The sequence below is a fragment of the Moschus berezovskii genome, chromosome 18 (genome assembly GCF_049115385.1).
Source record: "Moschus berezovskii isolate FMDL1 chromosome 18, NW_MosBer_1.0, whole genome shotgun sequence".
Classification (NCBI taxonomy): domain Eukaryota; kingdom Metazoa; phylum Chordata; class Mammalia; order Artiodactyla; family Moschidae; genus Moschus; species Moschus berezovskii.
Window position 1 is genome coordinate 47565955 of NC_142477.1, and position 23929 is coordinate 47589883.

Below are 23929 nucleotides of genomic sequence, written 5' to 3' on the forward strand. Positions count from 1 at the left end.
CAAAAAACATCTGAAGGTATGGAAACAAAAAATGGAGGGAAGCTCTCTTATGCAGACAGAGTTCACATATAAAGGTGTTTCTTTAGTGTTGGGATGTCTGGTTAAATTTTATAGCATTTCCAGCAAAGGAGACACAGATGTAAGGAACAGACTTTTGGACTCAGTGGGAGAAGTTGAGGGTGGGATGATTTGAGAGAATAGCATTGAAACATATACATTATCTTATGCAAAATAGATGACCAGTACAAGTTTGGTGCATGAAGCAGGGCACCCAAATCCAGTACTCAGTGACAACCCAGAGAGACAGGGTGGGAAGGGAAGTGGAAGGGGGGTTCAGGATCAGGGGGGCACATATACCTGTGGCCAATTCATGTTGATGTATGTCAAAAACCATTACAATATTGTAAATAATTATTTCCCAATTAAAATAAAAATTTTCATAGCATTTTATCTGATAAAAAGGCAGAAAGTATTGCTCTGTGTGTGAGTGTATGTGTGTTGAAGAGAAAAAATGAATGAAATATATCCAGTATGTGTCACACAGCACTATCATGTGACACCATAAGGGAGAGGCCCAGCAACATGCTTATTGTCACGGTGATGACTGATTCCCCGGAGTAGATGGGTGGGTAATCCATGTCAGTCCAGTTAAAAATGGTACAGTACTGGTGCAATACCTAGCCATGGAAAACACTTACGAGAAACTGTTTTGCTGTTGTTCTCAATGCATTTGCAACTATCTGGAATTATCTTATTTATTTCCCTTTTGTATTGTCTGTCTGTCTTGATGAAGATGTAATCTGCAGGAAAGCAGGCTATTGTTTCTCTTCCTCATGACTGTATTTTCATTACCTACAATAGTAACTGACACTTTGCAATTGTTCAAATATATTTGTTGAAGAAAGAATGAATAATGAATGAATTCATTATGCTACATTTAGATATTACAGATCAATAATGTTAAAAATTGTTTAATTGGGACCAAGAAGTTGTAGTGCATTTTTAGTAGGTTTGGACACAGATAAAAAATTAAGAAAAATAAATGAAATAATCATCCACCATCACCATCAGTGCATAAAGAAAAAAATTTAACATAGAAATAGCAAGAGTAATTTCAAAATAAAACTTAGGCATAGAATAAAGGACAAGACAGTTATTTATTTTTTGAACACACTAAACAGCATGTGGGGTCTTCACTCCCAACAAGGGATGGAACCTGTGACCCCTGCCTTGGAAGCATGGAGTCTTAACCACTGGACCATCAGGGAAGTCCCAGAACAAGACAGCTAAATAAACTCATCTCTAAGGATAACTCACTCCATTGTTATTATATTACTTATTTCATCATAGATCAGTGACACATCAGCATGTTCACTGGGTTTTAAAAAGACAGCTATAAAAAGTGGCTTTCCATCAGGAAATACAGAGATGAATAACTATTAATTGTTATTTTTATCATAAACTCATATGTTTTTCCTGAGCCCCAAATTACTGAGTTAGACTAACCATATATATATATATAGTAAGAATATATAAATATATAGTAAGAATATTTGGTAATTGGTTTTAGGGTCAGAGGTTTGTCTTCATTCTCCTTGTTCTTAGAGTCAGAGACTTGTCTTTGTTCTTGTCCTCATTGCCGAAGCCCCTCTTGCTGAATAACTTTCTTTAAGGTCTGGTATGTCTTCCCAGCTCCCTTCATTCTCCTACATAAAAGTATCTTTCTACCATCTCAACAAATTGTCTTTTCTTCTGCAGAGACAGCCAGAGGTATTCTATCATGAGTGTTTGTTTTCACAGACTAATTGACAATTAGAATATTAGATAGCAGAACTGGATAGGGGCCTCTGTTCCTTCTTTCCTATGTAAGAATTATGTAACTTCAGTATTTTTATATAAGAATTCTGGATATTGTAAAGTTCAGGTATAGACTTGGCCTTTTTGAGAACAGACACATCTAGTAATATGTAGAATAGTTATAGAAAATGTGTTGTAAATGTGGATCCAGAAACTTATAAGAGGTGGGTAAGGAAACTGAATAGTAACCCTAGTGAGAGGTATGTCAAAAGCTTCTTTTGTTTTCCATGTCTATGGCTCAGAACACTTTCTATGGGAACTGGTTGTTCTAGTGGAGGAGGAGAGACTTTCTCAGTGAAGGCTTCTAATCTAAACCATATAACACAGAAAATTATTTCAGTGACTATTTTATGAATTCTCACAAGGATGGTACATAAGTAGATACATAAGTGCTAAGTTAATTCATTACTTGTAATATATGCTTTAAGATAATAGGGCTTGATTCTAAGTTCTGGTTGAGAAGCACTGGAGAGTAGCAGACTACATTGGGAGAGGAGTAAATAAGTTATAATAGAAAAAATATAAACTCATAATTTTGTAAGAATTCCTTATGTTTATGAGGCTAGTGATCATCTTCTCTGTTCTCATGTTAGTGGCAGCTTTCAGCAGGGAAATTAATTTTCTTAATTTTTTGTGAACCACATTCATCTTAATCTTCATTATATGATTTCAGACGTGGGGTACTACAAACAGACTATTGATCCTCCTGGACGTTTACAAGCTGCTTGTTCCACAGGCACTCATTAATGTACTCACCAAATAGATATTAGGCAAACATATGTATTAAATAGTTGTAAACATGGCAGATTTTGGTATAGACTGTAAATACAATTCATTCTTTGAATGTGTGGTCCAGCAAGCTCAAAACCCAACTCATTTCTTACTTCCTCCCACCACAAACTCTGCAAACCTGCTTTATCTATATTCACTAACCCTGGTGGTTCAGTGGTAAAGAATCTGCCTGCAATGCAGGAGGGGCAGGTTCAATCCCTGGGTCGGGAAGATCCCCTAGAGGAGGAACTAGCAACCCATTCCAGTATTCTTGCCTGGAAAATCCCATGGACAGAGGAGGCTGGCAGGCTACAGTTCATGGGGTCACAAAGAGTCAGACATGACTTAGTGACTGATCTTGAGTATCATGGAGGCACCACATTTACCCAGTTATCAAACCAAAAATATGCTACTATTTGTGGATCTTCCCTTTATCTTATTCTTCATAGAAAGCAGGAATGTAAGTTCCATTAATTCTTTACTTTTTTCTTTAGTAGTATTTCTAATCCCTTGTTGAAGATTAAATCCTCATAACTTTTTGTCTGAGTTATTTTAAGACCTTTCTAACTATGTCTATGAGGATACTTATTTCCAAAAGCAAATGTCATCATGCCAGTCCTCATGCTAAAAGCCTTCAATTCTTGTCTATTACCTGTAGGATAAAATCCTAATTTCTTGCAAAGACAGAGATCCACATTTACTCATCTCCTGTGGCTGCCTGCCTCCCACTCTGCATCCCCCAAATTTTGAACACTGTGCATGCTTTTCTTCAAATGGCCATGCTCTCACCAGCCTCTGCTTTTATAACTTGCTGCTCCTTCCACTTGGAATGCTCACTCCACAAACATCCTCTCAATCCACCACCTCCTACTCAGACTTTGGAACTCAATACCTCCTTCACAGAGAATTTTTAACAGATTCCTCCATCTTAAATTGCTATTTTATCTTATGCTTTTAATGCATTGAACTGTGCTGATTTGCATATTGTTTTGACTTCTTACATGTTTACTTTCTGAAAGACATACTGATTATAGGCCACAGTGACTAGCATAACTGGAGTCTCCATAAAGCTTGTTGAACAAATGAATATTAGTCAAAGCATGAGCTGTTAATATTTAGTAGATTATATTACTTCAAACGATCAATGTTTAATTTTAAAGATTATTAGTGTATAATAATAGATTGAAAATAATTTTATGATAATAAGTCAGTTAGGAAGATATTGATATGGAATGGTGAAGCAAATGATGAATGAGAAACAAAATATGTTTGTGTCCACATATGTATGTGTCTGTGGATGGTTATTTTGACACACATTATTGATGACCTGCAAAAACCAGGGTCAGAAAATAGCATTACAAAGTTTAAAAGGATCTAGTCCAGTTGGCAAGCACAGCTAACTTAATTGTAATATATTCAATAAAGAGATAGAAATACGCTGAGAATACTATAGACCAGCTTAGAGGTTCAGAGCAGGCTTGTTGGAGGAGTAAATATTTTGAAGAATAAATTCAAAGCAGACAAGTAAAGATGAGAAATGACGTTTATGCCACATGTGAAAATGTAACTAGCTATATTATCTTTAATCATGAAATCTATCTGAAGAATTTCACTGGAAAATGATATTTTTTTAGAGTTACTCAGACCTTGGGAGAATGAAAAGACATTGAAAGATAGGGTCAAACACTGCAAGCACACTTCCGTTCCGTTCTGTCACTCAGTCGTGTCCGACTCTATGCGACCCCGTGGACTGTAGCCTACCAGGCTTCTCCGTCCATGGGATTCTCCAGGCAAGAATACTGGAGTGGGTTACCGTTTCCTTCTCCAGGGGATCTTCCGGACCCAGGGATCGAACCCGGGTCTCCCGCATTGGAGGCAGATGCTTTAACCTCTGAGCCACCAGGGAAGCCCACTATTCTATGGCAAATAATTATTTTATAAAATGGATGAACAGACACATGTGAATCTGTTTGGACTATTATAACAAATGAATGTTTGAATTTTACTTCTGTGTCCACTTGCATCCACTTTACCGAACCATGTCTGGTATGTTACACACAAGTACACCCCCCAAACATAGTTATATATAAATATTCCTTGCAACTGCCCTACAAAGTGAGTAGTATTATCCTGATTTTATATACTCCCACACTCAGCTAAAAGAACTGAATAAAACTACTTAAGGTCTAGTGACCAGTTGGTAATAGATTCAACATCTGATTCTCTGTCTGTGTGAGGTCATTCCTGTTCTGTCATGCCACCTTGACAGATATTGCATTGAGCTGCTTAAAATGCTACTCTTAAGGAAAAAAGACTATTTTAATATATGGTCAGCTCTTTCTTTTCCAAAAAACATGTTTTGAAATCTTAGAGGTAGATGATCACATTCATATAAATCACTATAAGGATGAAAATTAAAAGAAACTGAAACAAAAATATATTTAGTTGATAGCTAAGAAGGAGCAAAGTGATCCAAAGCATAGTTCCAAAGAGATTTAGCATCTGTGCACTGAAACGCTTGTTTTAACAAGTCCAACTGTGTTTCCTAACTATGCCAATCCTTTCCCTTGGCTAATGCAGCATCCAGTTTACAGAATATATCAAACTGCAGCTTTCTTGCTGAGAGGAGCTGAATGCTGCTTTAATTTCCCAGCCGGGAGCTGGTATTTCATCATGAACCAGGCATATTAAATTGTTGTGTAAGTGGAAAGACCACAATGTCAGCCATATGGCAGTTTCTCTTTGCAGAAGAGGAGAGACCTTCAAATCAAACTGTTAAGTCTGATGTCAGTTATTCATTTGGAGATATGGACAAGCGATTTATTTCCCCTAAGGTGTTTTTCCTCCCTCTTATGCCCCATAGAAATGACGAGTACATTTTAAGTTGAAAAAACAGTGTAGATTAACCTTAAACACATCATGTTATGAATATGACTTCCAGAAGTTTCTATTCTATAACAGAGAGGAAAATGCTTCTTTACAATCAATTTTCCAAGTCTACATTTAGGGTTGTACTTCACTCTGGAATGAGCTGGATAGATTTCAGACCATCAGATGTGGGTTTCTTGAGCTGAAAAGGCAGAAGTGGTTCCACATCATTTCCATCTCTAAAACAGGTCACCCTTCCCTTCAATGAGCTATCTCCACCCCAATTTCTCTTTGACTCAGCACACTATTGTCCAGTTTTTACAGAAATTGCTTCAATTATCCATCCCAGAAATTTATGTTAGAGACTAGTGGTGAATTTGAGCAAATTCTGGGTGACAGCTGAGGACAGAGAAGCCTAGTGTGCTGCAGTCCATGGGATCGCAAAGAGCTGGACACAACCTAACAACAGAACAACAACTAGTGTGTATCAGATTTCATCCTACATGTTTCAGGTATAAAACAAGTTCCTTATTCTCATGGAACTCACACTCTAAATAATCAAGTAGATGACTTGTATAATACTGACTGCTATAGAAAAATAAAACAAGGTAATGTGATGGAGTGATAGTGCTTGTCTCAATGGCAAGCCACTCCAGTACTCTTGCCTAGAAAATCCCATGGATGGAGGAGCCTGGGAGGCTGCAGTCCGTGGGGTCGCTAAGGGTCAGACACGACTGAGCGACTTCACTTTCACTTTTCACTTTCACACACTGGAGAAGGAAATGGCAACCCACTCCAGTGTTCTTGCCTGGAGAATCCCAGGGAAGGGGGAGCCTGGTGGTCTTCCGTCTATGGGGTCACACAGAGTCGGACATGACTGAAGTGACTTAGCAGCAGCAGCAAGAATGTGATAATTGCAGAACGGTGGGTGTTTTAGGACTTTTGATATCTCTATGAATCATTTTTGTTTTAATGATTAGGTTTTCCTTGCAAGATTTTCTTCTTCTCAGTTCAAAACATTTAGACGTTTCTGAAGCTGTGATCTAGATTACAGGTTCTTCACTGACATGTTCACAATCTCCTCTTCTCTCCCCACTGCTGCTGTAGCAAATTCTAGTACTAATCCCTGCAATGATGATGATGCTGTTAGACTTACTGATGGGGATTTCTGAGAGAAGGAAAATCCACTCCTTCAGAGTCACGTGCAGAGTCAACCCCCCGAAGGTCATCTCTTTCACTAAATAATCACTTCTCTCTCCTGTAGGGCTCCACCTCATCCCCCTTCCTGGCTCCTCTCAGAACCTCAGGCATTTGGTTCAGGCACAAGTGGGCCAATGAAAACAGCAAATGCAAAGAACTGAGCATTAAATCCAAGATCTCTTTCTAAAAAGTTATCCTCTGGGCTGGAAATAAAATTTCACATTCCCTGGTGAATGTTTCTCTCATTTTTCACTCTTCTTATATCATTATAGAATTCTCACTCAGAAGCTGGTGGGAATTAGGTTTATTCTCAGGTATTCCTGAAGCCCTGTAGACTTAGACTCTTTAAAAACAATAAATTTCATTAGGAAGGGAGTCCACTAAAACCTTTTTACTGAATCTTTTCAGCTTTCAGTTATTAAAGGTTTCTATGTTTTGATTTCTTATTTGTTGCCATGGTCTCTGAGCAATATCTCAAGACAACAACCTGAAAATGTAGCCAAGAACAATTATCACTCCTCTTTTTTTTTTTTTTTTTTTCTTCACACTTTTAGTGATAAAAGGGCTTGGGTCCAAAAGATTCAAATTAACGATGGCAGGGAGTTGATTTTTTTCCCCTAAAACAATACATACCTTCCAGCAAAACTGCAAGGTATAGGGCTACATCCACTTAAACACAAGGCAATTATGACAAATGAGTGATCTAGAAGGGCTCCATAAAATAGAAATGACCTAGGATTTATTCCGGAGAAGGCAATGGCAAGCCACTCCAGTACTCTTGCCTAGAAAATCCCATGGACGGAGGAGCCTGGTAGGCTGCAGTCCGTGGGGTCGCTAAGGGTCGGACACGACTGAGCGACTTCACTTTCACTTTTCACTTTCACACATTGGAGAAGGAAATGGCAACCCACTCCGGTGTTCTTGCCTGGAGAATCCCAGGGACGGGGGAGCCTGTTGGGCTTCCGTCTGTGGGGTCACACAGAGTTGGACACGACTGAGGTGACTTAGCAGCAGCAGCAGCAGGATTTATTCAGCTGGATTCTGACTCCCTGATATATAAGATAACCATGCATTCCCAGTTTTCTCTGATAAACTCTTTATTGTTTGGGGGAGAACTACAAAAGACAACATTAAGTCCTTTTTTTTGAAAAAAAAAAAAAAAAACCACCTATTTTAGGACTTTATAACAACTGAGGTTCTGGACAACAGCAAACTTTCACTGGATAAAATTCCTATTTAAGGGAAAGAGTTTATGATTCAATTTAAAAATTTTCATTCTTTATTGTTGAAATAGGAACATATTCTTCAATAGAAGCCCAACATGCACAATGATACTTTCACAATGCATTTGCTCAAATATAGCTATTTTCCCTGATTTAACTTGCCTACAATTTTCCATGTAAAATTATCTGTCTGGAGCACAAGCATTTTGAAATCCTGTTATATATTATTCTTTATGGTAACACTCTCTTGTCCTTCCACAGATTACCTTATTGCAGCTCAAATAAATCACATCTAGTAAGAAAATTAATCTCCATCTGTAATACAATATCTTGGTAAAGCTGTGTCCACACAGTGCAAGGACGTGAGCTGGCAACTGTGTGTTTTATTTAACCCAAGATAAAGTCAAGTCAGAAAATTAAGACTCTAGAATGATCAAATGGCTTAGTTCAAGGCCTTTCTTTACTCTGAACTATACAGTTATAACCAGAGTGCCCTGATAGTAAAGGCACTAAAACCATAAAGCAAACTAGACCAGATCAAGATTCTCAGAAACTTGGAACCAGCTTTCCTCTAGAGCCTATCCCTTCTCCAGTGGATGTTCCCGACCAAGGAACTGAACCAGAGTCTCCTGCGTTGCAGAAGCCCATTTCTCTAGAGCACATACTTCGTCATCAGATAGGAAAAGGGACAGATATATAGAACACAATATATGAAGTACTATTTTGGTTCTTTTCTCACTGGAAACTTCATAATGATAATAATAATGATACCTCTACCCGTTTATGGGCTTCCCTGGTGGCTCAGGTAGTAAAGAATCTGCCTGTAATGTGGGAGACCTGGGTTTGATCCCTGGGTTGGGAAGATACCCTGGAGAAGGGAACAGCTACCCACTCCAGTATTCTGGCCTGGAGAATTCCATTGACTGTATAGTACATTGGGTCACAAAGAGTTGGACATGACTGAGCTACTTTCACTTTCACCATTTATATTGTTTCTTTAAAAAGATAACCTGTTAAAAATTATGAGTCCAAGCATCTCTCTTCTTCAACTTACAACAATACATGCAAAAATATGCATATTATTCACATAAAAATGATTTCAGTACCAAATGTTTCCAGTTTCCTATCGAGCAGGAAGCAATGGTGATTGTTTTACAATTACAAATATCTTGTAAACGCCAAGAAAACGAGAACTTTTAATGTACTCATATTAAGTCCCTACAATAAGAGGATAAATAAATATGAACTGAATTAATAAGTGAACAGTTGTATTGTGTAATGGATTCAATTAAGATTTCAAATGTTCTTCCTTTAAGGAGTCTAGACTAAGGAGTCTAGACTTTAATTAATGTTCTCATTCATGTCCAGTGTGAATGTATAAGTACGAGTGGCTATTACTGACTTGCTAACATCAATAATATTTAGACACATCTTTGGAACCTACTATTCCTTTCATTGGAGGTGCACATATATATCCTGGAAAAGGGAACCACTCACTGCATGTCACTAAACCATCATGTTGTTAATGTGTTTCTCTTGTGATTTACAGTATGAAGTACAAAGAAACATTTTAAATACTTCTGGTATTTTAAATTTGTTAAGGGTATTAAAACATTTCAAAAAATTTACTATATCTTTCAAAATAGGTGATGAAAAGCAATTTAAAGTGAGTAAACTTTTCCTACTTCATTATCTTTTTGCTGAACTATTCTGACTGATAATTTCAGTATTCCCTTCTAAGTAAATTCAACCATGGAGAAATGTCTCTATGGATAGCAGAAGCATGCTTAGACTTAGGAAACAGATTTTCTAGCAACAGACTAGGAGGATGCAATTGTAGGTATGTGTGTATGTGTGTAATAGGAAGGGATATTTGTTTTCTGAAATGCTATAAACTAATAACATTGTAACGACTTGCAGAGGGTGCACCTGTTACTGTGTGAAGAGCAGTGGTCTAAAGTCAGTCCATCTCTGTCACTGCTCATCTCTGTCGCTCTTCAATTGCACAAAAGAATGAAATAAGGCCTCCTTCTTAATTCCAAATTTTACAAAAATGTTTCTGAATAATTTAACTTTTGAAAAATATATGTCTGTTCTCCCATTTCCCTTCTAATGCATTTGGGAAATTGATATAGAAAATGATAAAGATTATGCATTTTTGTAGTTACATTAATCTAATGTGGAATTATATGATATACTTGAAATGAGTACAATGCAGGACACATTAAAGTCTAGTTATTTGAACAATTTGGATTTTATGAAATCTTAAGTTATTTCTTGGGGGTGTGTGTGTGCATAAACATGAACACACATATGTATACAATAAGGCAATTAGGATTTTTCAGCATTGAGGTGACCTTTAATTTTAAAGAGCTTTCAAAACTGTTTATTTCATCCTCACATCCCCACCTCCACCACACACACAAATTGATTTCTCATAAATTTCACTGCTATTGCATTAAGACTAACAGTGACTCAGGGGAATATACAAATTGAGTATTAGATTCTCTGTTAACTCAACATGAGCATTGATTCAAGAATACTTCGGTAATGTCTTACACATGTGTCCATTGCTCTGTTTGAGGCCAGTCGGTGGCTTTTGTTACTACCTATCATCATAGCACAAATATATAAGCATTTTGTATATGTTAAGTCATTTAGTCCTCTAAGCAAGCATAATGAGGTAGAAATTATTATTATCCTGATGTTACCAATTTGGAAACAGGGGCATAGAGGAGATCAGTGAATTTCTCAAAACCCAATAGCATCTCAAGATCCAACTCTAACGCCTACACTCCTTAAGCAGCATCCTTCTGTCACATTTCAAGAACTTCACAACCAGCCCCTGACACTTTCTATTTTTCACTACTCATGAAAAAGAGTTGTAGTTAATTTTCATCCACTAGAACATGAATCATCACAAATATCACCTTCCTCCATTTTTTTCAATGCTGGGATCTTGTCCTAGAAAATATCCTCAATGGTAATACTTCAAAAATATTGTGGACTCTAGAATAAGAAGGAAGACATTTCAAATACTCAGAAAAGTATTAAAACAAGCACACTGGCAAAAGAGAATATGTCCCCAAGAGTCCCATCCCAACAACATCATAGACCCGGAAAAGTACAGACAGTGTCTGTTTTAATAGTCTCCTTTTACAGATGATGAATCTAAGCCCTACAATGTCAAACAGACTGCCTGGGGACATGCAGCTGGGTTGGGGTCTTACTGACAGAGATGGGATTGGTTCCTGACTCTGTGGATGTTGAGAACTCTGCCATATCTTATTGTTTCCTAATCCTCTTACAGTTTTGCTCCTCAAGATAGAATTTGTTAATTTAATTGGCAATATTATGAGAGTAGAACAACCATCCAGTGAAATATGCTTAAGCTACTCTGACATAACCTTTTAAATGGTGCATGGCACAAGGTTCAACAAGGCATGCCACTGTGAAGTTGCATAGTTTCAGTGATGTGGACCTTCAGATTTGAAGGTAGGACCTAAATTTAAGAGTAAGTAAAATCTGGGCACAGAATAAAAAGCCTTTGTTATCAGCTTAAGTGGACAGCCACATGGACAAGGAGCATGCTAGAGATAGAGTTGAAATGAGGACACAGTGAGAACCTATCCATCTGTCTACCAGCAATTATGCACATAAACTCACCACAGGACTTCACTCCAAATGAACCTGTTCAAAGAGTGAATTTTTTAAGGCCATAAACACTACAGGTTGGGGGTATTTATCAAAGAAAACCTTAACTTATGTTTTATACTAAAATACTATATTATGGTAAAGAGCCTGGCCTGTTTTACATGCATACCTGTTAACTCTTTTATAGGATAAAAATGTAACTTTGGTAGCATTATAAAAGTTTTAAATTACTTTCAAATTACCCATGCCTCGAAAGGCAACATATTTTCCACAGAAAGATGGTCTTACTTCACCTTATCCCACTCTGGGCTGATAGTATAGAATAGAAAATGTGAGAGGGAAACAAGCTAATATTCAAAATAAAAATTTGAACCTCTACCCTTCCCATGCAATTGCTATGCTTTTATACTTTATTGAAGTGTGCCTACTCAAAGACACACTTCTTCCTGCTTTTTGCGCTGAGATTCCACAAGTATCATGAAGTATGATAATGATCCTTAAAGAAAGTGTCACAACAGAATAATAGTTTGCACAGCTTTCATCCACAGAACTCAAAGTACTTTACTAATGTTAGCTCATTCATTGCACCTGCCTGTGACAGGGGATGAGCAGATCTACTGAAGTAGGGCAAGAAAATCTTAGCAATGTTGTACTGAGGCTCTGAAAGCTAAATGTGAGGCTGGAAAGCAAAATAAAAGAACAAAACCAAGAGCATTAAAAGAAGCAACCAAGAAGGAATCTAGCTTCTCTATTCAGCATTAGGTAAAGTTACACTTATGACCTGTGTTAAAAACTTACAGGAGAAAAATGAGCAGTCATCATAATTTTACATTTGAAAAACTGAAAGGAAATATAAAGATCATTTATTAAAAACTTGATCACTGACTTCATGATATAAAATATTATTCAATTAAAGATGACTTCAAAGTTAGATTCAATGCCACAAATATTTATTCAATAAAAAGGATATACCAGGAAATGTGCTAAGGATGAAGACACAAATAAAACCTCCGGGAGTTGGTGATGGACAGGGAGGCCTGGTGTGCTGCAGTCCACGGGGTCACAAAGAGTTGGACACGACTGAGCAACTGAGCTGAACTGAACTGATGTGGAGGAAAAAATGGAAGGAAGGGAGGCAATATAACTTGCTCCATTTATGGCATAAGTTGAAATAATGATTTTTTGGAAGATTGAAAAATTTCTAAGAAGGCAACAATAGGGGAGAGATGTGTCTGACTTTATTTATTTGGCTCCAAAATCACTGCGGATGCTGATTGCAGTCAGGAAATTAAAAGACGCTTGCTCCTGGAAGGAAAGTTATGACCAACCCAGATAGCACATTAAAAAGCAGAGACATTACTTTGCCAACCAAGGTCCGTCTAGTCAAGGCTATGGTTTTTCCCGTGGTCATGTATGGATGTGAGAGTTGGATTATTAAGAAAGCTGAGCACAGAAGAATTGATGCTTTGGAACTGTGGTACTGGAGAAGACTCTTGAGAGTCCCTTGGACTGCATGGAGATCCAACCAGTCCATTCTAAAGGAGATCAATCCTGGGTGTTCATTGGAAGGACTGATGCTAAAGCTGAAACTGCAATACTTTGGCCACCTCATGCGACAAGTTGACTCACTGGAAAAGACTCTGATGCTGGGAGGGATTGGGGGCAGGAGGAGAAGGGGACGACAGAGAATGAGATGGCTGGATGGCATCACCGACTCGATGGACATGAGTCTGAGTGAACTCCGGGAGTTGGTGATGGATAGGGAGGCCTGGCGTGCTGTGATTCATGGGGTCACGGAGAGTCGGACACGACTAAGTGACTGAACTGAACTGAATAGCCCTCTATATTATTCTAGATACAATTATTATATTATTTATACAATTATTTATATTATTCTAGATACAATTGCCTTGCCCTTTTACCCCATTTTTTAATCTGCATAGTGTTTTTGTTTTTCATTAAAGTATAATTGATTTACAGCTTCAGTTATTAAAGTGATTCAGTTTTATATATATATATATATTATTTTCCAGATTATTTTCTATTATAGTTTATTACAAGGTACAGTAAGTGCCCTACATACGAGCCTTCGAGTAGTGAACTTTCAAGATGTGAATGTGTGTTCGCATGTCTAACCACTCAAGGTGCGAGTGAAGCTGCAGTTTGCCCTCTGTCTCCTGTTGCTGGCAGTCCTTCAGCTCTACCATCTTCCACTTCTTCTCCCTCCTCCAGTCAACTCTTCTCACCTGTTCGCTCGGTGCCAGCCCCTGTATGCCAGCTGCTGTACTGTATCTACTTACTTTTCAAGGTACTGTACTATAAAAAATGTTTTCTTTATTTTTTGTTTGTTTTCATTGCTTGTGTGAAAAATATTATAAACCTATTATGATACAGTGCTATATAGCCCAACGTGTTAGCTAATTCTGTTGGCTAGGCTAACTTTGCTGGATTTACAAACAAGCTCTTGGAACAGAATGTGTTCTTATTTGGGGATTTACTGTATTGAATAAAATTCCCTGCTGGTAACTATAAGCCTGTTTTCTATGTCTGAGGATCTATTTCTGTTTTGTAAATATGTTATTTTGTGTCACTTTTCCATCTTCCACATATACGCACAGTGTTTCTAACAACTGAGATAACTGACACTTGAGTCTTCACATCAAGATCTAGATCTGGTTTTCTAAGCAGACGGGAGTACTGGAAACACAGGGCCTCTTTAATGAGTGAGGGTCATGGGGAAGGCCTGGGTAGCCACCATCCCTCTCATCTGGGTTTAGAAGAGCCAATCCTTGTGTCTCCTTGACTCCAAGACAGAGCATTGGCTGCCATCAGTCACCATGCTTGTTCTAATGTTCACATCTCACTGGGTTCACTTCACTGCTTTCCTGCACCTGCAGGCTCTGGGGCATTTGAGTCATCATGCTTGACAAGGTTCTGGGACTGCAACAGAGGGCCTGATGAGGTCCTTTCACCCTAATTTTACAGCAATCTAGAATAGATTTCCTGAGAAGGCAATGGCACCCCACTCCAGTACTCTTGCCTGGAAAATCTCATGGAGCCTGGTGGGCTGCAGTCCATGGGGTCACTAAGAGTCGAACATGACTGAGTGACTTCACTTTCACTTTCATGCATTGGAGAAGGAAATGGCAACGCACTCCAGTGTTCTTGCCTGGAGAATCCCAGGGACTGCGGAGCCTGGTGGGCTTCTGTCTATGGGGTTGCACAGAGCTGGACATGACTGAAGCGACTTAGCAGCAGCAGCAGAATAGTTTTATCCAGTATGGTAGGAACTAGCCATATGTGGCTATTTACATTTAATCTAAAATAACTGCAATAGAATGACATTAAACATTCAAATAGTCACACTAGCATCAAATGTTCTATAGCTGCATATGGCTAGTGTTTGAGCAGTATTAAGTAGAGAATATTTCCATCACCACAGAAAGTTCTAATGAATGGCACTACTCTAGATTCTGTTTTAAATTCTAGAACCATATTATTTGATTCTTATTATACTGAGATTCATTTAAAATTAGATAGAAGGTAATTTAAATATTAGTATTGAGTTTCTCAGAAATAGTTAATGCTTTGTTTCATTCAGCGTAGTTTATAATTTATCATTATTATTTGTATTAGCTTCCTGTCTTGACATAAAGATAATGAGTTTAGCACAGTATAGTACCGAAGTGAATGGGATGTTTGGTTGCTTTTTTTATTTTAGAGCTGGAAAGAAAACAGAAGAGATAGAATAAGGAGTAGCAATGAGGGAAAATATATCTGTTCATCCATTCATCCACTGACTCATTGTACAGGTTCTCCTTAAGTTTATGTAAGAATTCAAGCACTATTCTTTGGTATTGCAGATTTAAACTGGAAAAAGTCATTGTGTCAAAGCTCAGAAATCTCATAATCCATTATAGAAGACTGACATAAATTATAACAAAAACAGTTCAATAATAGGTTGCTGCTGCTGCTGCTGCTAAGTCACTTCAGTCGTGTCCGACTCTGTGTGACCCCATAGACGGAAGCCCACCAGGCTCCCCCGTCCCTGGGATTCTCCAGGCAAGAACACTGGAGTGGGTTGCCATTTCCTTCTCCAATGTGTGAAAGTGAAAAGTGAAAGTGAAGTCGCTCAGTCGTGTCCGACCCTTAGCGACCCCACGGACTGCAGCCTACCAGGCTCCTCCATCCATGGGATTTTCTAGGCAATAGTACTGGAGTGGCTTGCCATTGCCTTCTCCGCAATAATAGGTTAAGTGGTAGGAAAGCAGAAAGAAGAAAAGTCTGCCCAGGGGAGACTAAAAAAATTACATTTCAGTGATGTCTTCATATGGGAAGCAAGTGCCAGCCTAAAGAATGGAGAGGGTTTTTCGTTGTATTTTGCTTTTTTTTTTTTAAACTAAAGGGATAAATCTTTACAAAGGCAACTTTCATTCTTTGCTAATGTAAGAGCTAGCAGCCTTGATTTAAGGATAAATCAAGGTTGATTTAAGTATATTTAGAGAGGAAGATATGCATTGAGGTTAGGAAAATAAACTGGGCCAGATTGTATAGAGTTATGGAGATTTTGTTTAAGAATTTGGATATTATTCTTCTTCATACAAAGGGCAAGGTACATGATTCAGATGAGCCTTCCTAAAAGAGGAATAGCTGCAAAAGGATGAAAACACAAAGAGTATATAGGTCTGGAGTCTCCTCTCCAGAATCCTGGGAAACAGGCATGAATGGGAAATGTTGGGCTTCAAAATAAGAGGCCCATGGTCACTCTCAATTCACTAATGCATGGTTAGTTTAAGGAGAACCCTTAAAGAAAACATGAGAGCTTTGCTAGTGTGGTAAAGATTCCACCTGCCAGTGCAGGAGATATGGGTTTGGTCTCTGATCCGGAAAGATCCCATATGCCAATGCAGGGCAACTAAGCCCATGTCCCACAGTGAATGACCCTGTGCTCTAGAACCCAGGAGTCACAAATACTGAGCCCACACTGCAGCTATTAAAGCCTGTGTGCCTTAGAACCCATGCTCCACCACAAGAGAAGACACTGCAATGAGAAGCCTCTGCTCAGCAACTACAGAGTAGGCCCGGCTCACTGCAACTAGAGAAAAGCCTTCACAGCAACTAAGACCCAGCACATCCAAAAATAAATAAAATAAATTTTTAAAAAAGATTTCTCTTTAAAAGAAAGAGGAAAAAAATATCATTCCAGGAGACAGTTCTTTCTTAAGGCTATCCTTATTGATGATGTATATTCTGCCTAAAATCCTTTTTTCTCCAGTTATGCTTGATGGAAAGCCCTGCTTCTTTCTACCTTTGAGCTATGCATGCAAATGAAAAAAAAATCTTCCATCTGTTCTTTATTACCAAACATTCCCTTAATAGCATATACAGAGCTTATTGTTACAGAAGGTAGCATTTGAAAAATACAAGTAAAATGCAAATACCAATAATGCAAGTAAAATGTGAATACCAAAGAAAACTGGTAATCAAAAGTCACAATTTTTTGCTTTCAAGAGAATGATAAAGAGTATGTCAAAATAGTCAAATCAATTGTACATTCTAAAGTGAATCATAACCTGCTAGATTTGTTTTTACCTTGCAACAGAACCCCATAAAATCAATTACCCTAGTTTTTGATAGAAAACCCTTACACGTTAAATAAGTACGGTTCTTATTATTAGATTCTAACAGCTTTTCTTTATCTTATTTGGTGTTTAAATTGAACAAATATCAACTGTATGTGTAAAATAACTGAAAGTAATGCAGACCTACTTTTTTCCATAAAAAGGACAGGCCCACTAATAACCATTTCAAATCACCATAATGAAAATATGAATGACACTAAAAGCACTGAACCCAAACCAATTGCTATTTTGGAGTATTTCTTACTGAGGTGAGTTGGATTGAATAAGTAGATATTTGTTTCACAGGAATAAACTATAGGTGAAATATTTGTTAAATGGTTAAAATGAGGGATAACTTCATCAGTAATTTTGTAAAACTATATTTAAAGATGATCATTTATGTCTTAAAAAAATTTAGAAAAAGGATGGAGAAAAATTTTATTTTATCTAGAATTACATCTTGATAGTTATAACTAGGTTTAGTAATTGAAGATCACCTCATACCTCTTTTAAAATAAATCTCATTTAATCTTATCTTTCTTACACATTACTTATAGTCAATACAATTTATTTAACATCTTTGATATTCTGTAATTCTCCTATACAAACATTATATGTGCTTTTTTTCTCTCCACCATTCTATCCCCTAATGTTTCCATTTAAAATTTTTAAAGAGAATTTAAATAAAAGATAACTCATGTACTATACAATGAATCCAGATGGAAAGTGCAATCTATTTTTACAAAGTAATATTGAATCAGTATATTAAAAGTGCAGTGGAACTTAACCAAAGCAGTATAGACAGACTTATGTATAATATAAATTGCAGTCATCAAAGATGAAGAGTAGTTCAGAATAAATATACTAGCTTTTAAAGTCAAGAAGCTAAAAGAAGTAAAACTAAAGTAAAAAGTAAAATGAAAGAACAGATTTTATACAGAAAAAATACAGAAATTAGTGAAATGAAAAGCAAAAATAAAAACTGCTTCTTTGAAGACACCACAAAAATAACAAATATTTAAGTAGCTCTGAAAAAAAGTTAACAAAATTAAAAAAACAATATTAGGGAGAGAAAAGGCATAGAGATTTAGCAGAGATTAAACACTTTTGAGGAAATACAGGTGCCTCAGTGGTAAGGAATCCTTTTTCTAATGCAGGAGATACAGGAGACCTGGGATGATCCCTGGGTGGGAAAGATCCCCTTAGGAAGAAACGGTAACCTGCTTCAGTATTCTTGCCTGGAAAATCCCATGGACAGAGGAGCCTGGATAACTACAATCCACGTGGCTGTAAAGAGTTGGACATTGACTGTGACTGAGCACACACATTCTTAATGCATAATAACAACTTTCAGAAATTCCTTTCTAAACTTTTATGTACTTGTCACATTTCCATTAATTACCTTAAAAACCTTTTCCCCAAAGCTGGATTATACTTTTATTGTTTACTACCAGCTTTTATTTATTTCCATCAGCTTTCAATTTCTACTTTTTCTTCATGTGAACACTAATTCTCTGAGCTTACTAGATTTTTTTAAAGTTCTTAGCTTTCCCTAATTTCCTATTTCTTTTTTCTTAGCATAATCTGCACAAGAGTAAGGGGCTGATGCAATCAGAATCCTGACAAGGAAGAAGAGTGGGAAGAAAGTGAAAGATGAAGAATTAAAAAATCATCCTTAATGAATGGGGAGAAAGTCAAAGAAGCTAATCATTTGGTTAACCAAAAACTGGCCAAATATTTTGAGCTGATAGGCTTTACTCAGTTGAAATAGGTTAATGAATGAGAGCCTTATGGTTATTTTGGGCTTCCCTGGTGGCTCAGCTGGTAAAGAATCTCCCTGCAATGCTGGAGACCTGGGTTTGATGCCTGGGTTAGGAAGATTCCCTGGAGAAGGGAACTGTTATCCACTCCAGTATTCTGGCCTGGAGAATTCCATGGATTGTATAGTCTATGGGGTTGCAAAGAGTTGGACACAACTGAGTGACTTTCACTTTTCATACCTGTGGTTAACTTGATATATTCCAAACAAGCATTTAATAAAATTAAAACTTTTCCCAATAAATTTTATAGCTGTTATTGAAGAAAACTTCTTAAACTCAGCATATTATTGTTGTTTTTATAATCACTATTTTAAAATAAAAATGAATATATTGCCTAGTTTTCAGATTAGCCAACATCACTAATTTACTTTCTTTTTACTGATTTTCAGGGGCTCAAATATACTGGTTATTTATTATCTAACTGAACAAACAAATAAAATATTATCCTAGTCTGGATTTACTGAATTAGAATCTCTGATAGGCAGAGACTGAACTTAAACAGCTTCTTCAATGATTCTGATGCACATATTTTTGCCATCTAATATCAGAAGGAAGACAGGTAAGTAACTACAGTGTTCAGTATGGGCCAGAAAGTAGTCAGAACTCTGGAAAGCCGTGAGAAGTAGTATGGAGACACAGAGCTGGGAGACATTAATTCTGACAGAGAAAACTTCTAAAAGCATATTATAAACTCTGTGAAGAATTAATACAAAGTAATAAGAACCATTTATGAACACCTCATTCATGAAAAGAAAAAGTTTCACTTGAATTTGTCTTGTAGAATAAACCTGATATGTTTAGGCAGATTTCCTTACTTTTTCTAAAGAAAACATTTCAGTTTCCTACTGTTGAGTAATATTTAACTATTAAACTTGCCAATGTCTGACACTGTACTATTGATCATTGTCTTTAATGTTATATCAGAACTGGCATTAAGAGACGTTAATAGTCATTCCCCGTCACTTGTTCTAACAAGGTAAAATTGTAATAACAATGTAATGAAACTAAATAAAATAGAAGTAAATATGGAAAACATTTTTATAATTTTGCAGTGCAAAAAACCAACTTTAGAAACACACATGCTCTAAGATTCAAATCGAATAGACAATAATGAAGATCAGAATGGCAAAACAAAAAATTAGAAAGAAAGTTTAAAAAGAAGTAATAATTTTGGAGAAAACAGTTACAGTATATCAAAAATGTATTAGATATTTCTGTAAATTTCCTTTAAGAAAACAAACAACACATTAAAAAATGCAAAAATAGCAATAGAAAATCAAATAAAAATAATCCATATCTATGAAGAAATGCCTCAGTATCACTGTTAATAATGGAAGTACAAAGTAAATAATAAGAGGATGTCAATTTTACTTATTAGGAGGAAAAACATAAAAATCAATGGGAAAAGCAATGTAGAAATTGGCAGTTTCATCAAATAAATGATTTGATGTTTTTTTTTCAATTTAAACGTATGCATAGACTTTGACCAAGTAAATCAACTCAGAGGTAAGTTTTGTACATTTGCACAAATATAAATATATACCTTATTACAGTAAAAAGTTGGAAACAACTCAAAATGAAAGAATTTTTAGCAAGGCAAATAGCCCCTTGTGATGGCTAATTTATGTGTCAATTTGACTGGTTATAGGATGCCCAGAAAAATATAATTTGGGATATGTCTATGAGGGTGTTCCTAGATGAGACTAGTATTTCAATCAGGTGACTCAGTAGTCTGCCCTCTTCAGGGTATGCATCCTCCAAATCCACTGGGGGCTGAATAGAGAAAAAAAAAGAAGGGGAGACAAATATTTTTTCCTATCTCATTGCTTGAGCTAACATCTCAACTCATCTGCCTTCAGATTGGATTTACATCAGACTGAATTTAATCACCCGTTTTCCTGTTTTTCAGTTTCAGATGCAGATCATAATATTTGTCAGTCTCCATACTCATATGAGCCAATTTCTCATAATAAATCTCCTTTTCTGTATGTGTGTGTGTATATATATACACACACTACACACACACACAATAGTGTATATATATATATATATATATATATATATATATATATATATATATATCTTATTGCTTCCCTTTTTCTAGAAATCCCTGACTAATATATCACACAACTAGAAGCTACATTCCCCAGCTTTCCTTATACCTAGAGGTACTCTTTTAACTAAATTCTGGCCAATCGTGTGTGAACAGAGGTGAAGTTGGCTATTCTGGGCACACATCTAAAGAAACTGCTCATTTTTCAATTCCTCTGCCCCCTTCTCCCTTCCTGTGGTCCATATTGTGGAGAGGAATAAATTTGTCTTGTATAAATAAGGAAAATACTCTAGAGGATGGCAGACTAGCAAAATAAATAAAATCTGCATGCCTGAAAACTATCTTGGAGAGAGTCATTAAACCCTCTTGGGACTTCTGTGTGAGAGAAAAACATACTTTCTCTCTGTTAAGCCACTGTTATCTGGTTCTGGTTTAAGAGGCTGAAGCGATATTCTAACTAATACAATAGTAAATGCATATGCACTGAACATGTGACACTGAAATGTGAAAACATACCAGTTTTCAATGAAAAAATGTTGCCTGCCATATCAGTAAACAAATGATGTTCAGCCATCAATCCATCATATTACAGCCACCCAATGGTGAGCCCAGAGCAAACTCAGGAGAAAACAGGATGCCCACCACCTACCAGTCAACTGCTGCAGCCACCCCAGATGATGTACTCAGAGGAGACTAAGGATGAGAAAGCATGGATACCAGTCCCAGATAACTGATGTGCACATCAAAAGAATAATTTCAATGAGCCCAGACTCTTGCATCTTTTCATACAAAGAAAAGCACTAAATTCTTTAATTTGAGATACCTGGTTTTCTCTAACCAACAGTAATCATTCCATGTTTCAACTACCTGTCTTTGTTGCAAAAACTGCTATATACCCTGGCTCCTCCCTTACCTCTTGGAGCAGTCTCTCAGAGTTATCTGAGATACTGTGTCCTGGACTTATGTTCTCAGTTTTGTCTGCCAAATAAAACATAATTCTCAACTTTTAGGTTGTGCATTTTTTTCAGTCGACACACTATTTATCAGAATTCAAATACAAGTCCACATTCAAACTCAATAAATCAACATTCTGACATCTACAAAATTCTGATAAAGATACATATCGCAAGCAAATTAGATTTCATCTGAGTTACATTTTCTTTTTTACTAACCTCCAAAGTATGAGCCATCTGTCAGCTTCATTTCTTTACTGGATTTTGTGATGACACCAGCTACACCATGTTGAATGAAATACATTTTTTTACCCACAGCTCCTTCTCGTATGATATAATCTCCAGGTTGAAACACCTCAAATCTCAACTTGCTCAGCATGGCAGTCACGAAATTAGGATCCGCATTAGCAAAAAGAGGCATTGTAGCCACTAGTTTTCGGCAGTTGAAGTTGACTATCTCCTAAAGATGGCAAGAGTAAACAAAAATTAAGAAAGATTAATCATATCAGGAAGCAAAACAGGTGCTGAAATTAAGATCTCTATAGAGCATAACATTGTAATTTAAATTAAGAAACAAAAATACATAAATTTTAATAATCCACATATTGCTTCAAAGTCAGGGATTATGTTTTATTGTTGAGTTGAAATGTTGTATTCTTAGTATATAGAGTAGTACAGGCATGTATTAAATATCAATAAATATTAATTAAATATATACAAGTTTGCCTTTTATAACTTCCCATTCCTTTATCATTCTTTATACAAAATTAGAATTAAAATGTGGAAGGGTTTTATCTGTTTTTATGAAGAAAAGAAGCCACATCACTTCCTATTAACCTTGATGTTACTGCTTCTGTGGTCCATTGTGTTGAACAATCTAATTTGTACCTGCTGACTGGAGTTCTGAAACAAGAGCCCAGCTGCCAACAAAATGCCAACAGCATTCTGACGTTTTTTCTTAATGTCATTCATATTATGGGAAGGAGACTTGATATTGTTCACATTACACAAAGGAGACTCTAATTTGACTACAATTATAAATTCAATTTGTTTCTGGGTTAGATCAGAAAATTACCCTTTCAAAACCTCCTGGGTTATCATTGGAAGTTTTGGACTGGACAGAGGCCATATTTTCCTTTTCCTAAATTGCTTTATGTATGGGATTGGGTCAGTTCTAAATTAAGAGATTTATGCACCAGATTAGACACAGTGCTATCACTATGAATCAAAACAAGGATATGGGACCAACCAGTTTTAATGCTGAAAGTTAGATATGGAACAGAATAAACAATGGGAATCTAAATTTCACTTCAATGCCATTTCTTAGAAATACCTTCTCCAGTGCCCACCCTCCATCCCAAAGAACAGGGTTGGACCTGAATTTTTGAGCATGCTTAAAAGACATATAAAACGAAGTCACCTCTGCCAAGAGATGGAAAAAGGGCATAAAGATTCAGAGGTATTAAAAGAGAAGGAGATCTGAATTCCTGCTTTGGGAATACAAACTTCTAGATTCCAATATGGGGAAAGAAACTTTCCTCAATCTTCTTCATAAAATAATTTGATATTTAATATTCCAGGATAGTTAAAAAATTCCAGTTGATGCAGAAGGCACAGAATTTTGAGTCCAACATGGAAAAGAAAGTGTTTCATCCTCAACAATATGCTGTGAATTCAGCAAAGCAGATAAGTGTCTTTAATAGTGGAGTTTCATGGGAACTGGTAAAATATTTAAAAATCAGCAGCAATAACCAGAAAGTGAACATAAAGACAAAAACAAGAGAAGGATATTACATGTGGTACTTGGTACAGCATTATCCAAGCTCTATAATGCACAATAGAAATTTGGGTGGCTATATCTAGGGGCATTTGTGATCAATTTTAACTGGTGTTGAAAAGCTGTGGTTGG

At 36.6% G+C, this 23929-nt stretch overlaps 1 protein-coding gene across 1 annotated transcript in view; it reads right to left on the reverse strand.

Moving 5' to 3' along the window:
* HCN1 (hyperpolarization activated cyclic nucleotide gated potassium channel 1) overlaps positions 1 to 23929 on the reverse strand; it is a 220978-nt gene that overhangs the window by 33795 nt on the left and 163254 nt on the right. Inside the window, 1 exon segment of the mRNA XM_088827586.1 lies at positions 22240 to 22480. Within this exon segment, the coding sequence (XP_088683712.1) occupies positions 22240 to 22480 (241 nt within the window).